Here is a 16,661-nt window from a genome sequence, read left to right on the forward strand (position 1 = left end):
TGGTGCTCTTATACTTGACAACGGTTAGTGTTTTCATTTTATAATATAGAGTGATTTGCGTTCCTGTGTTCCGCATTTTGCTCCCGGAATAATTAGGGTATTACTGTGGGACGCGTTGTTTGTTGTATAGCAAATATCTTTCTTCGTACTAAAGATTTAATCTTTATGTAGATCTAAAGTTATTACTACGTCCTAGCTGTACATCGCTTTGAACGCATCTTCGCAAAAAGCGTGGAGGTGATTTTCTGGCGTCCAGGTATACACCTATATTTCTATATTAAATCAACGAATAAAACGTTCTAACGAATGTCTACGCTTTTCGTATTCTTCTGGCGTCGTACGATCGGTCGTGTTCGCACAGACACAAAGAACTACCGACACTCACGCAACTAACACACAATCCTCATAACAGCAATATATGTATAGTAGTATTGTAAGCATGTCGTCCACGTTCCCGTCGTTGGTCGCAGCTTGCCTTTTGTCTCGTTAGTAGACTTTTTCCAGTAGCCACTGAAAGTGCTCTATGATTTGTGTATTTGACCGATAACAGTATCAGGCCTATCTGCCCCGCCCACAGAAACAATGTCTACGATCATAGCGATAGCAGCAGGCAGCAGGAAGATCTAAAATGAACAACAGTCCTAAGGCCCACCTCTTTCAATAGTGGCTCGGCGACAGAAATACAAATAATATGAATAATACACAACAACTATGACGCCAACGACTTGAACAAGCTAACAACAAAATAGAGAGGAAACAACAAATTGTTGCTGGCTCAACCAACGCGTTTTTGCCTCGCATTTCTTTTTCGCTTCTCTTTGTTCGAAAGGACAAAGGGGCAAAGTTGTTGGGTAATCGTCCCACCGTTTGTGGCGTTTACGTTGTATCATCCAAGTATACTTGGGCTGTATAGGTATACAAAATTACGAATCGCTTTGTAGAAAGCGCAAAGGGGGCTGATGCTAAGAAACAGTCTTATTGAACACACGGCTACACAGATCCGCGCGACTGCCTACAGTGATTATGGCAATGAACGGTGGCTTTTCTTCTTCTAGACTTAACGCTGAGCAAATGGACGAAAAATGGTCTATATATGTAGGTTTTTCAAAGGAACAACAGCATGTCATCAAGAACCTATGAAGCGGTTATTCCACTGTCATTTTTCTAATATCTTTGCGTTTATTGAATGTGTCCTTGTGTCGATGAGCATCGTGCGCACTTCTCCGACCCCCTTGCCCGGCAAAGACTCACATATACATTCACAAAAATCTAAACTTTTCCGCCTGTTCAGTCGCCTCTCGAAGAGACCGACGTAAGGTTAAGTCGTCTTATGGCCTTAGCTAGTTGTCCAGAATAAGTAAAACAGGCAACGCGATAGGCGTCGCCGTAACGCTGGCAGTCTGGAACGGAGTAGTAGCCACTTGTACCAGCATTAGATAGGGGGCTCAAATGAGAGTTGCACCTCACAAGCGACTTACGATGGAGGTTAACGTTTGGTCAAACACCAAGTAACGGCTTTACTTTTTCCAGGCCATAGAGCATGAGTGGTTTTCACTATAATAACTTCTCTAGCTGATACATCTACTGGTAGTAGGCTTTGTTCTGACTTCTATAATATATGTTCATCGAACAGAAGCAGATGTTTCAGTTTCTTCAGCTATCTCACTTCTGCACCAATACGTCTACTAAATAATGGCTCGAGTTTTCGCAGCAAATCACGGCCATAGACGTAACCAAGAATGGAAGAATGAGTTCAATTAATTAGTCCAGTAGCTGAATAAGATCGAGGAAAAAAGTCGTGAAGAAAACGTACCTTCCGTTCTCGAGCAGTCGGGGATAGTTGCACCGCCGAAACGATCCAAAATAAACTGTCGTTCGATTGAAAATTTCCCCTTGAATCCAGAACGGCAAGTAGAAACCCACGCCACTAAGGACGGCTGAACTGAGTGACAGGATAGCCCACAACACGCCAATATTCGTAAGCGACGAGTTGATCGTGGCGGCCGGCAATACCGCTTTTGTCCCGGGAACCGTCATCGTGCGCGTCGCCTGGAAAGTTGTACGGAATGTAATAATAGGTAAGACCTACGAATGGTGTTGGTAGGTGTACGCATTTCTTGCCGCTCTGTTCCTTTCATTTGTACAACATTCCTTTCCTCGCGATAATCTCAAATAATAATTATTTGAAACTTTATTTTCTACCTATAATTGTTCTAAGAGAAGATAATAAATAAATCTGTTATTTTTTTACTTATTACCATAACAGATTACTATTGTTTTACTACGTGCTCTCCGCCTATATATTTAGAGAGACATGATCTACCATGTAGATGATTTGGCATTACAACTATATACTCCCCCCTCCCTCCCTGATATCGACGAGGTGCAAAAAGCGATTGGCTTGCTTAAAATTACCCTAAATAATTGATCGAGCCAGCCGTAATTTAATCTAAACTTTATTTCAACTAGTAGCTCTGGTACGAGCATGCATCTGTTTTCGTATATCTCGGGCGTTTTGGATTTTGTCTGCACCGTCTAAAGACCAATTGCCCCTGACGACCAGGCATACCACAGCTCGAATCTCGAATTCTTCATGAAGTTCCTCATGCCCACTTTTCAAAGAGAACACGATAGGGAACTCGTTCTATAGCAACGATACACTCTTCTCATCAGCGCAAGAAGTCGACAATGAACGCATTGTGCGCCAGTCTCAATGGTGGCCGTGCTACACATAATGATGATCAGTGTCGTCAAGGGGCCTTTGTATGGCAAATAGCCGCCTACCCAGTTGCCTCGGGCAAAGCAGTATAATGCAGAATAGTGCTTACTACTACTGGTCGCCGATAACAACAACAACAACAACAAACAAGCTCTCTATATCTGTAGGATCTGCAGGTTCAACCTGCTGTTGCTAGAAGAAATATTGAATCCTATCTTATATTAAATTACCTAAATGAAAATACCTACTTCTAGGCGCCGAGTAGTTGTAAACAGTATAAAACAGCAATATAAAGCATTGCACGACGTTTTACGTAAATTTATGCTCGAGTGTTGCATTCATTGCTGAAATGAATTTTATAAAAGCTGTAGCATATGTACAAAGTATAATGCAGGTATTATAATTTTTTTTTTTTTCATATATAACGGCTATATTCAATTACAATGGAATAAAAGCGTTCAGTTTGTAAGCAATAAAACAGTTACCTCGACTTATCAAATACAGTACAGCCATAAGCTGTACGCTAAATAGGGACTCTATAAACCGTTGCTGATCCTTTATCTGATCTAATTTTTTCTAAAGTGAATATTTATTCGATCTATAAAATTTAAGCCAAGTTCGCGGTGTGATGCGGTCACCGTGTTGTCTGCTTCATAATTTTTAAAGAGTACTATCTTCGTGTATTGTACGTTTTTACGGTGCGGTATTTTGTATGTACTGCTGCGTTTATAGGGTATTCCAAGACAAATACTCTCAACTATGTGAAAGATGTGGCGAATCTCCGGTGCAGAAGTAACCGACTATATATTGGTATATCTGGAAGTCAATGGTCTTTGAAGTTACATCATTATAACAATTATTTTCTACATTCAGCGCCTATAAAGGGTAATAACTTAAAAAATTCGGAGATGCATAACAAAAAACAATTGTGCATTGTAGGTTCTACGTAAGAAAGTTAGCCCTGGGTAAAAAACAAAAAATTCAAATCGTTCTCTATGGCTTGATTAGAATCAATACAATCACTAAATTAATTAGTATAGCGTGTGCTTAAAAGGCCGCAAGTATCTTAAGCCTTCAATAAACTATAATTAATTTACCTTTTGAGACCACGATTGTAATTACCGCAATCTTGATCTGCAGAAGATGCCAATTATCTTACGAAATTGGTAGGAAAGGAGAACTACTTTTAGTAACGCTTTTTTTTTTTTTTTTTTCGTTTTTATAAAAGTACACCACGACGTTACATTCTGAATTTTATTAATTTGTTAAACCTATGGCATTTTGCTGAGGAGGAACTATTTGCCATATTGGCACTTTGCCAGAAGAGCCACTGATTCTAGAGCATCCAGGAGTGTTTTCGAATGATTCGAAGTGTATTGTGTTATAAGCTTTTTGCTTCGTGTACCATTATAAATAACAGCCTAAGCAGTAAAAGGTAAATCTTTTATTTACTATGATAATTTATGTTTCTTTTCAGGGTATATATAATTATCTCCTTATGCGCATTTTCGTCCTCTATTCTGCATTCAGTATATATGCAGAGACAGTTTTTTTCAGCACAATGTATTAGCATTCAAAATAGCCGCCTTTTCGCTGGCGTACTGCAAAGCAATCTTGCGATTTGCTTATTCGTCGTTGCCATTATCGTCGGAGACGGAACAGACAAATGGCTCCAAGATCAAACCTTATTCTGTGCCTGTTTCTCTGCGGCCATTTCCGTCGCCGGTGATTGCTCTTATGACACACAGGCACACTCTTCCAGCGAGCTTTCAGATTATTCGAATGGTTCCCATTCTCCAACTGTTAATGTTGTCAGCCTTTCTACTCTCATGCCATTCCTACTGAAGCTTTCTGCGTCGACCACCTTCTCGCACTCGGCCACTTCCTACTTTTGCAGTACGTTTTCTAACAGGCCGAGAAACAGAGATCCTAGTGAGCCTGAGTGACACTGCGAAAGCGAAAGACGGACTGGAACTAGCTATTTATTTCTCTTCTAGGAGAGCATTGGTGAAATCACAGTCTTCTCAGTGGAGTGCTAGCAAATCATATGCGAGAGGCTTCTTTTTTCATCTGCCTCAGCTGCATCGTGCTCTTCGTTTGTTTCCTTTGCTCCAACAGCCCTTCTCAAGCCCATGCCAATACTCTTCATTCTTATATATGTGTACATATATATTTGCACCGAATGATGCACATTTTCGAATCAAGAAAGGACAATGGAAGGAAACGAAGAAGGTTTGTTGTTACTATTGGCCGATTCGCCCTTAGGCGCATCAATCACACTTGGTCGCAATGGCTACGCATTATCTCTTTTTTTTTTTCCTCTTCTTCCTATTTTCTCATTTTTGGTAATTGGCTGCTCAAAAAAGGGGTTATGCGTGCTTAAGGAAATGGAAGATGTTAGCAGCACTAAGAAAAGCGTCCTTCCTCCTACTCGTTTCCCTTTTGTTTAAACACGCGGAGGAAGCCAAGCGTCTTGGCGTTTGACCCACCACTACGACGAACCGGAAACGAGAATAACGAGGTGGAAAACGGCGACTACATCCACCATTTAGACGCGCCTTGCGCGTGTACTTAATGTTCGCTTTCCCAGACAGAGTCTGCCACACTCCATACCGTGAACATCGAAACCCTGCCCACTATGAATGCCGCCCGACCTCTCTGTTCATTTCAGCTGCCAGCAACGCTCTTCCGCTTAGCAATCCATTCTGCACAAGTCCAACTTTTTACCCCTTCCCTTCCCTTCTTTTTTAGGAGACAGTGGCAGATGCGTTACTACACCCGTTCACCTCACTAGGACAAGAACAATTTACAGCAAGCCGACGACCATTAAACTTCAATTTGAAAGCAACGTTATAGTCTAACAGTAATAAGCGCTGACTATCCACCGTAGCATTCGCCACTTCTGCTTCTGCTGGGCTAACGACAGTTCATTGCAAAAAAGCGCCACCGTGTCGCGCGAGAATGGAATAGAATCTATTCGCCGATAGTTTGTGTGGCAATCCGCTGTGCAACACGCACACGATGATGCCGCTTGGTTAATATCGACGCGTCCAGTCGTGGGGACAGAAGGTACAGCGTCTTACCCTTTCGCCGGCATCATTGTCCTCATCTTCGTGTAAAAAAATCCTTCGCGATCTTAGATGATATTGTACGCGTTGGGCATCGCTTATTGCAGAACAGTCGAAATCGAATACAAAGGAACAGCTACTTAAGGTCTTATCAGAGATAGCTTACGGGATTTTTCACGAATAGGACTAGATGTTATTTTTGAAGGAAGTGTTGTTGAGGTATCGCCTCAAGCTACGATAACTTGTTACTTACTATGCTCTACATAAACCACTTCGATGTATAAGCTGTTTTTTTCCATGTTACTGTGCTAACCCCTATGAAGAGATATGATATTGGATTACGATAAGTGTTCAAGATGGTCTTAACGACACTTATTTGATGACTTCTTCATGTTGTATTTGTACAAAATCTGGGGGTACAGAGTAAACACTAAAAAAATAAACAGACCGATTTAACCTGCAGAACCTTTTCCAGCGAGAACCCTTTGTCGAAATCTTTTTGTTAGTTCTCGCTCTAGTGCCCGGGTGCGCTCGTTCATTATTGTCTGCCTGCTGATGGAGTGACGAGAAGGTATTGGCTTCAGTTTGATCTGAAGAACACATGAATAGAGAAGTAGATTACTTATGCAGTCACCTGCAGAACGCAAAACACGCTCAGTCGCCTAAATCGGAGTTGGGCTGATCAGCGGAAGAAGGTTCAGTACAGACTCAAAAAAGCCGGCTGTATGTTTAAGTGGTTTGAAGAATCTGAATATTATCTGTAGTGAAATGTATACTTGATAATCCTTTTGAGCTAGACATGAGTCGGTGAGGCATCAAGGGTAAGTTTATTTCGAAACGGTCATTTTGCGCCTGGACAACTGACAAGACAGCCGATGCCCAGAGGGCAAACAAGCCATTAGTATTGTCTCGTTTTTCAGATACTCAAAGAACACCTCTACGGAATCTTTACTGTAATGTAATTAGCAGACATATTTTCAGTGTGCGAATACTAGTTGAATAATAATTATAAAATCTGCTCCGAAGCTTATTAGATGGTCAAACATCTTCGAGCTTAAATTTCATAAGGACTCGACCTTATCGAAAAACAACATCGATTAGGACGTAGCTGATTATGTTATAATATATGCATTGTAGAAGCAATATAGGTGAACGCACGCCAAGGGCATCTGAAGCCATGATCAATTAGAGTGTTCTGAATATTATTGACTGCTCCGGTGGCAATGCATGAGCAATCGCTGAGTTGCTTAGAGTCAGAAAACCAAAGATTTCTGTAGTGGGTATCTGTATAATGGATATGTATGTCAGGGACAGGCATAGGGAATAGCTAACGATTCTAACCCGCTGCATGGCTTCCCACGGTATTTTTCGGCTCAGTGGCTTTTGTCAACGTCTTCCTTTCCGGAACTGATAGTACATACATGACTATTTCCAATCAGTTCAATACTGTAACAAGCATAAACTGTCTACTCGTTTGCACCTTAATCAAAGGTCCTTTAGCGAGTGCACCTTCAAATTCAGCATCCTGCCGGTACGAGAAATATAGTTGTCGGCGTTTCGAGTACTAAAGTTTTTGCGTTTTTACACAATAACCCATAGAGAAAATGCAGGTATCATATGAATTTATTTCAAATCAGTTAAAAATCGCATTACATTATCGCCATTTTTTACAACGCTAACAAAACTTAACGTCAACGTAAAGTACGTTTGTAACACTGGAACGTTTTTTATGGTAACAAAGATTATTTCTGCTTACTATTATAGGACATCCTCATAGCGGAGTGTAGACACTATGGTCGTTGTAAAACATATATTACATTTACCTGAGAGAAAATAAAGCCCTTGTTAATCGTCAGACCCAAGTTATTCATTACCAATTAATAAGGAAATTTCAGCACTACGTTATGATTTACCCAACATCATTTTTACTTTAGCGAAATTTTCCGCCACTGGTCCTATCCTATACAAGTTGGGGCCACATGTATAGCGGCCGGAGCTTCTCACGCTGCTGGGATACAAAGAACTGTTTCGCCCATGATAAACTATTTGCAGGGATGATGAACCTTTGGCCGTTCATCGGAGTGAGTGCCCATAAATCCGACCAACTGAGCTTCGATGAAAGCTCTCAGCAAACTACTTGCGGGCAACGAATGATAGATCAGAATAATCCATGTTTGAAGATCATGAAATAAACCCAAGAGGTCGTCCTCAACGGACAGTGTCACGGGTCAATAATTTCCACAGGTTTATATTTGCGTTATTAAAATATCATGCAGACCTTATAGTAGATAATACTTCTATTGTATGAAAGCAAGGTGCATCATAGATACTAAAAATTAATCCGTCTCACAAATAATTTGTATTCCATACATAGAACTAAAAACGCTTTTTTTGTCGAAACGTAACAGAGGGGATTACAAATAAAAAATCATTATATTATCGGTTCATTATTATAAACAAATCAAATTAAAAATGACAAGTCGTTCTAACTGATTAAACACAATTAGATAAAATCGATGTTGATACATCAAAGAGCGGAACGGTATTGGTGTCTAGAGAGCTCATTCTCACAATATAGTTTTTTTTTTTTTAACTGGAACTTCAGATATATCTGCAATATGAGGCTGGCAAAAAACTAGTGGCTCTTTCTCATCTAATAGAAAACCATAGCATCTCAACTAAATTTTAGCAACATTATACATTTGCTGTCACTTTGTAAGTAATAATAACAAATCCCGCCAAAAAATTCTAAGTCTTTTTGTATCGTCGTCAAATATACTGTTACCAATATTAATAGGTCAGTTATCGAAGCAGGTGGTAATACGCCGGTGCGATATCTAAAGGATATGGTCAGTGCAAAAAAAATGATTTTTGCCATGTGTATTCGGCATCGTCACGGTGAAGGATGATGTTAACTTGCCTATCGCGCTTTTTTTTGTTGGACTGAATATACTAGGACCATATATAAATGTTTTTTATACGGTCCTTGCTTTTTTCAAACATTTTCTATAGTATAAATCGCCCTGAGACCCCCAAGGTTAAAATCACGCTCTATTTTGGATCGAGCGTAACCATGGTCTTATGCTCTTACCCTGAATTTTTTTGTGCTGATGTAATGGGCCCACTTTCCAACCTATAATTATTGTGCAGTAATCTGTCAATGTAGCTTCGTATTATTCGACGCCAGGTTAGGTATTGAATGATATATAACGAGAAGTCGTGTTCCCTTATGTCTCTCACAGGGCACCAGACTTCCCTCTGATTTTTGATAAAATATTATGGATTCCAGACGACTGACGATAATAGGATCTTTGCGATCCCTTTTTGGAGTACTTAGCAAGTTGTCTGTCAAAGCTTTTATTAACTTTGATTGCCCGATTAGTGGAAAGTGGTGATCGGGGGAGAGTGATGCGCGTCTTCCAACTCTAAGTTACCGGTGGTTATAAGTTAGTGGGCCTCCTTAAAGAGGGCCCATTAGCTATAGGGTCCTCACTGTGCATGATACAAATACACCAGGCTGCATTATGTCAGGCTTATTTGTCCTTTGGTATACCTAAGAGAAAAAGGGTCAAATGATCTCTAGAAACAAAAAAAAAACAGTGGAGAAACAAAGGAGTAAATAAACATTTGAAGAAAGCAGTCATTACTTCTTAACTGTTATACCATTATCCGAAACCGTCGAGAGATGGCACTTACAAGCACTTATAGTGTGACATGACAATTCATATGAAAAGCACTAAGGTCGTAAACGGTATATTTTGCTTCAGATAGGAAGTAGAGACCTACATAAAAAATAAAGATTGCATTGGAACAGAGTGATAAGCATGCCCTAGAGGAGCAAGGATGGGCCAGCTAAAAGCGTTTTCTTTATTTTCACTCGGTACACTTTTTAGATAAATAGAAATGGTACTAATTTGTAATGTTTATATGAATACCCAACTCAATAGTCGTCGGTAGCAGCAGATCAAGATCAACCTTACCAATCTGGTAAAAATAGATACTGTGATAGATCCTTTAACCCTATTGAGAAATATGTCACAATAAGATACTACATGTAGCAATTGTTTGAGGATCGAGCATTTTGGGACGAGTCCATTTTGTTCCAATAATATGTATATAATAGTGTCCAGTCTTTTCAAACCATAAATCAAAGAAACCTGGCGATGGTTTTCTATATACGCCACTTTGTTGAAAAGCAGCACTACATATGAACAATCTGAGCAGTTCCGGAACCGGATTCTCCCCTTGCTCAAATTTGGTAGGACAAAAGCTAACGAAGCTGTTCATTTTCACGGTCTACTTAAACTACTGAACAATGAAATATGGGTTGGGTTCGTAGATTTCTCAGGATGTTACGATTGGCAACCATGAAACAGGTAACCATTGCTGGTTCACAATATAGCGCTGGCAAATGATCAATACAGCATATTGTTACTAGGCAACTTTTCTTAGAGAAAAATCCAGATAATGCCTAACAACTTAAATACTAAACAATAATGAGGTACGAGATAGACGAGTGAATACCTTCTACATCTGCTTGCTGTAGCTACTTACTAAGGATCGTCTTGGCTTGTGCGACCAAGAGCCACCTTCCGTAATGACGACCCATTCCTGCTTCCAACCGAGAGGTGGGGACCTTTCATCACTTCTTTTTTTACTACTTTTCGCTTAAGTTCAATGATTAACATGTTGTTCTTGATTTAGGACTATTCAATCGTCTTTCTAATAAAAAAAAAAATTCGAATGCACTTCACAAAGTAGACGATAACTTGGACACTAATTTTTCTTGCGGGTCGCATTAAATAAATCGTCCTGTCGAGTGACGAAGTCCACGAGAAAACTAGGGTTAACTTATCCCGAACGAGGCGATGGTAATGTGGGCATCGACTGCTGGCTGCAAGTTAATAATGAAAAGAGCATGTTGAGTCAAGCTTAGATAGTTACTGCATCTAAACTAGTGATTCTAACCAGATCAACAAGAGCTAACGAGGCAGCATATCTATGATGATTTAAGTGTGCCTTCTAGCAAATGCCACAGACTTTATATCCTTGGGCTTCGCTTCCTAAATATGCATACGGTCTCTCCGTTACATTTCAACGACTGCCGTTTCTGAGGGAACGCGAATGATACGACTTTGACAGCATTAGCGAATTATCAATACACGATGACCACTGAATGCACGGACATATTCACTAATGCTATTTGCTCCTGTAGAATTCGCTCCTTGTTATGGGCGAGAAATTGGCCACAGACTGTTATATTGTGAACGACCGGAAGAGTTTTTATATGGCAGTCTGTATAGTTTTTATTCCTTCAGTCTGCTTGCACATTTAATAGAAACCAGTTGAATATTTCTATATGTCTCGGCCGTGTTAACTATGGGCGTCGAACGCCTCCCGACACGGAAAAACACTAAGCATAGTCTACGTGGCCCCTGTTATCTATTTGCTACAGTCTGTTCTTAAAGCTGGAAATTCCGCTACTAATTGACGCGGTTTCACCACCTGTCCCTTTGAGCACTTTCTCTTACTATATTTTCACACAGCATGGCCACTCGTGCCGGCATATGGCGACTGACTGACTGACTGACTGACTGAGTGATTAATTACTTTAAAAGACGCCGATTTAATCCACTGATGTTTGGCTCTTACGTGAAGCGTTCCGTTCACAGTAAATAACTATACACGGATTCTGCGCACCCGTTTTCCGTTATAAACGCACGTTTCGGTGACTCTGCCGGAAATGGCGACTTCGGTGTGCATCTATGTACATAGGGGATGACGTCTGTTTGGCTTCTAGACAGACACAAACAGCCGCAACTGGTTACGTGCAGGCTGTGAAATTTATTAGGTTCAGCTTGACCTTCGAGTCCTGTGCTCTTCTAGAGGAAAGGAGAAAGACAGTGAAAGTGAAAGATATCTGATTGGTTGTGCGACGACGAGTGTTGAGACGCGATTTTGCGCCTTTGAGATACACCGTATGTATCACACTCGAAAATCCTTTAGGAACCATAATAGAAGGAATAGTAAAAGGAGTTGCATTTTGCTACCGCCGCCCTCGGTGGCTAATAAAGCAGAGCGAGGCGAACCAATTACGTCGTCCATTGATATAGCGCATGCTCAGAGATAGCTGATGACATCGGTACAACCACACACATCGGTAGTCACCTTACTACTATTACTTTGCTTACAGTGGTTCGGTTATACCACTGATGAGAAAAAGCGAACGAAACTTTATCAAAAAGCGATAACGACGATAGCCACTGCCGGTTGTTGCAGACGATATTTGAACTCTGCAGTGTAGGTCACTTAAATATCTGTGCTCCTTTCTCGTTGAAGGGAGGGCCGTTCGACAAAGAGGCCATTAAACGGCCTCTCATAGGCAAAAGAAGATCATAGAGCAAATGGTAGAAGCCCGTCGTAACAACACAAACAAAGGCCCCCTAAACGTTCTCCGATTCTCAACGAAAACAAACCAGCCATAGCTAATTTACAACTTTAATTGACGGGGGAATTTTTACTAAGCGTAGGACAAATACCGAATGAACATAAGTCGGGCAGTACATTGATGGAATAAAGAAAACGAGAAAGCACCAAGTAGAGCCCCCTGTCGACGATGTCAATAATAGTTAGAATCATAGCAATTCCTAAGCAGTCTCGATCTGTGTGAAGCTCTGTATTGTCCATCTATGTGTCTATAAGTGGACAGTAATTCAAGTAGTCAATATCATGTAGGAGGCCGGTACATGCAATACTTGATACCGGGTTGTAAGAATCAAGATTTCGCGAGTCTATGTATAATTATATCGTATAATCCATGCGTATCACAGATCAAATATATGCTATATACACACGTGGGATGCATCTTCAACTACGACGTCTGATTATCGTCTAGACGTTTTTTTTTTGATTTTGTGTCAAGTGCTTGATTAAAAGTATTGTCTTTGTAAGTACTTGATTCATTAAATTATTATGACTGGTATAACATGTAAAGCCGAGCGCATTTCATTCATTCATTCATTTATATGTAACAAACGGAACTTCAGATAAGGTGCAAGTATAAAACGTATTATAGAAAAACTATCTTCCTGTCGCTGGGATTCCTTTTGTTAGCGTCAAGAGCAAGATAATTAAATTATCTACAGATATGTTTCTTCACTTCGCTAGGCCACCGTGAAATTATCCTGTGATATTTGCGCAAGGGAAAAATCCGTTCATCTTTGACCTGCCTGTCAGATGGGTCTATTTTATTTGATGTCGTGTTGACTTATTGCGAGCGAGCCACCCCTTGGTCCCAGGAACGAGAACTCGCTGAAGACTTCCTGTAATAATCAGTACGTAAAATTCCTCAATAAATAGAATGAATAGATTTAAATAACGCTTGTCATGGCTAATGGACCGCTACGCTCTCACGTGCGCACAAGTCAACTATGGATACTGAAATGAGACAAATCAGACAATCTCGCTGGCCGATTCTTTAGTACTTTATATTATCGAAACGGTAAAGTCGAGCGACGATCTCTTATGACAGACCATTCAGTTTTCTAGTAGATAAAAGCGGGCCAAAATGGTAAGTGGCCCCGACTGAACTCGTACACCCTGAAACGTTCACAACTTTGAAGCAAAAAAGAAATCAACTTCGTATTATTTAGGGGTGTTTCCTCCTTGTAGCTTGCATGCTGGAGTCAGCATTCTGAGGTAGGTTTGCCATCTGTCGCTTGCCTGTCTATATTATACACTGTATACGAAGTGCCCTCTCGATTGCGTGGGGGCAACTACCAAGATTAGTATGGTCGAATAATCTAACCGTTCTCTGTTTAAGTCGCAATACGAGCTATAGGTTGTTACATCATTTACCTATGAAGCTTTTTTTCTTCGTGGACTCTCGACAGGCCGGTTTATGAAGGAATATGGTGTACGATATCGTTATCTAACAGGCACTATGCAAAAAATGATGTTAGTTGATGATAAGGATTATAGAAAAAAAAACCAGCAATGCTCTTACTAACTGCTGCAATTTATCACAGAACATCAATAATCTCTGTCGAATTCAATGACTATCGCCAAGATACGTCTAAGAAAACATCAAAAATAAAGTATTTCATGAAAAAGAGTTGATGTTTCAAGCGTTTACAATTAATTGTAATTATATAACAAAGACGTTTTTCACGCTTGTCTTGTTCAAGTATAGATTGTCGCAACAGCTTATCAAAATGCTAATGCAACACACGTTACGTCGTAGAACAAAGCGGGGGCTTATTAAGTAAAAATATTCATAATCGCCTATTAAATACAAACCTAGGTGGTATAGGACGTGTGTAAATTCCCAGTTATGCTAAAGCCGTGAAACGGTGTAGATCCTATTCCTTGTAAGTTCTCGCTGCATCGCGAACAAATCACAGCGTCGACGAGTCTCGAAGTAGGCTAAGGGGGCCCTAAATATACTTTTTAGTTAATTGAAACTGGCAGAGAGGAGACGTATTTGGAGATTTCATTGCAGAACGCTGAAAGGCCTCGCGGAATCGAGAAAAATTTTCGGTGTTCTCTTCGACCCAATTAAAACTGTAGTTCTCTTCGAAATAGAGTTCGAAAATTCTCTCAAAGAAACGCATTACACCGTCCTTGCTGCTGGCGTCTCTTTCATACACACATAATGCTAATAATATATTAATAAACATATATATAAAATTGAAGAAAGCATATCCATACCATCACGGATGATCATAAGCCAAGGTCATACTGGGGTTTTCATTTCCCAAAAAATAACGTTTCTGAAACCGCGAATAAGACACGTCAGCCAGATGAAACATTCGGAACGTGAAAGAGTCCAATAAATCCTCTGACATCCAAAACCACGGGAAAAGCTGATGCCAATTGATAAAGAGCGTTTTGTTTCCGATTAAATATGCTGCATAATAACTGAAACACGCTTTATAAACATTGTCATTAAATGTCTGTCCAGTCGCTGCTAGCCTGTAAGAAAATGGACACATCTGTCTTTTAACTTTATCCACAGTGACATTAGAAATCAAAACAGACGCAGTCAGAATCCATCTTGACCTCGTTACCTATGACGAGCTTTTTGTGGACAGCGTTTTGTAAAAGTGAAAATAAAAAGATACATCTCATAGAAATGAATACGTCACCTCACTGAATCAGAGCTGACGAAGGCAGGCTTGCTTTATCCAGATGCTTTATAGAGTACCGAGCGTAACATTTAAAGGCTATTTGAGCTGCTCTGACTAATACAGTAGATAATAGAAAACATTAGCACAATGAGGAATCGAGTACTCGATAGTTGAAGTAGATTAGTATTGGGATTATGTAACTGATTAAATAAATGATTAAAAAAATATAAATGGAACACGTGTATATTACTGCTTTTTTTTGTTTCGGTTTCTATTGTAAGTATCGCAAGTAATCTATCTCATCAAATCTACTATATATTATAAAAGTCTAATGAATATGGGCTGGTGAATAAACTATATTGAAAATACTGTGCCTGCTGGGTTTGTAAATGCTGCCTGAACTCGTTTAAATCTTTTGTAGCACTTCTTTTTGTTCGAGATAGGGGTTTAATCAGTTATTTCTTTTGGCTCGTAGTTTGGGTTGCCCTATCTTCAATACAAAATTTCATTGCGTTTATTGGTGCTACCACCTTGTTCGGGCTATTATAGCGAGCTTATTGAAGAATCTGACCGTTCAGTTCTGGTGACCATGAATGCCTGGCTGTTCCCCAATTTTTCACGTTCTTTCCAAATTTTTTCCAAAAATTTATTTGAGAGAGAACGGAACCTGGCAATAGATCACACAATGATTTTTAGTGCCAGCAATGATGGTGAGTTGCTCATCTTTTAAAAAAATTGTGTGATCGTAGTTGGATTTAAATTTTTTACGCCCATGCATCTGTGAGAGATATCAAGTATCCCTTATTATTTGTAATGACTATCGAATATAGTTTACTTCATCTTATGTTGCTTTCTAGCCTCGTTCGCGGAGATTTTGTTTATCCATTTATATTCAACAAACGGGTGTGCATTTGGTGGAAAAGCCAGAGTCTAAGCTTCACCATCGACACATAATACATGAACAAATAGAGCTTTAAGGTTTTTGCGAAACCTTGTCCTTCTTCCAAGCAGAATCCATAGTTGTTCCACATGTTAATATTTTAAACACGAAAATTTAAGCATTATATGGTTCACTCATATGCGTCCAATCACTCACAAGTACCTGGTCTTCGATTCTGAACATTAACTAACAACTTTCTAAACTGTAAGTTACAAAAACCAATCGGTAAACACTCGGGTTATTTTGTCTGTTATGAATGTTGTTAATGTTTTCAGGTTCGTATCCTTAAAACTTGTGAAGTTTATGGCACCAGCCAGTTGACAATATGTAAGTTTATTATAACTATTATAACTGCTTTGCTCATGATTGTTTCGTAGCAAGACGAAGTTGTTAAACGCTCCGAGTCTGTTGAATGGCTCTGTATTGCAATGACGTATCGAAGCTCCCTGTCCACTATCGCAAGTCTCTCAAATTCAGGTGCTGGTTATGCCTACCAGAAATGAGAAACAACAGCCATTATAATGAAGATAGGCTTAATTCATTTGAATTATCTTCGAGACAAAAAGGAAATATATGTTTTTGAGATGTCTAACATTCGATATCGATGCAAAGTGAAAAGGTAACTGGGGCAATTTCTAGCCGACAGATAAATTCAGAGTTCATAGTAATTACAAGTAACTTAGCAATTTTCTTCTTTTAAAATGCCAATAGTTTAGCTCTAGCTGCGTAAATCTTGTACCTATTACGTGCATGAGTTCCACAATCGGTTGTATTAAGCTTTGTTCAGTGAACTACGCAGACTTATT

The 16,661-nt window shown here is 39.7% G+C and overlaps 1 protein-coding gene across 45 annotated transcripts in view; it reads right to left on the bottom strand.

Annotated features, from left to right (window-relative positions):
• LOC111250956 (LHFPL tetraspan subfamily member 6 protein) overlaps nt 1-16,661 on the bottom strand; it is a 111,094-nt gene that overhangs the window by 14,323 nt on the left and 80,110 nt on the right. For 13 of the 45 annotated variants that reach the window (XM_086991004.1, XM_086990989.1, XM_086991003.1 and 10 more), the window contains 3 exons: nt 14,086-16,345; nt 10,342-13,109; nt 1,814-2,049 (listed from right to left, as the gene is read on the bottom strand). In XM_086991004.1, the coding sequence (XP_086847130.1) occupies nt 1,814-2,037 (224 nt within the window). In that variant the 5' untranslated portion in view covers nt 2,038-2,049; nt 10,342-13,109; nt 14,086-16,345. Of the gene's footprint in view, nt 1-1,813; nt 2,050-6,235; nt 6,378-10,341; nt 13,110-13,320; nt 16,346-16,661 lie in introns of all 45 variants that reach the window. The other 32 variants (XM_086991020.1, XM_086991019.1, XM_086991021.1 and 29 more) reach the window with 21 other exon arrangements.

The sequence above is a fragment of the Varroa destructor genome, unplaced genomic scaffold (genome assembly GCF_002443255.2).
Source record: "Varroa destructor unplaced genomic scaffold, Vdes_3.0 BEIS01000005.1, whole genome shotgun sequence".
Taxonomy (NCBI): Eukaryota; Metazoa; Arthropoda; class Arachnida; order Mesostigmata; family Varroidae; genus Varroa; species Varroa destructor.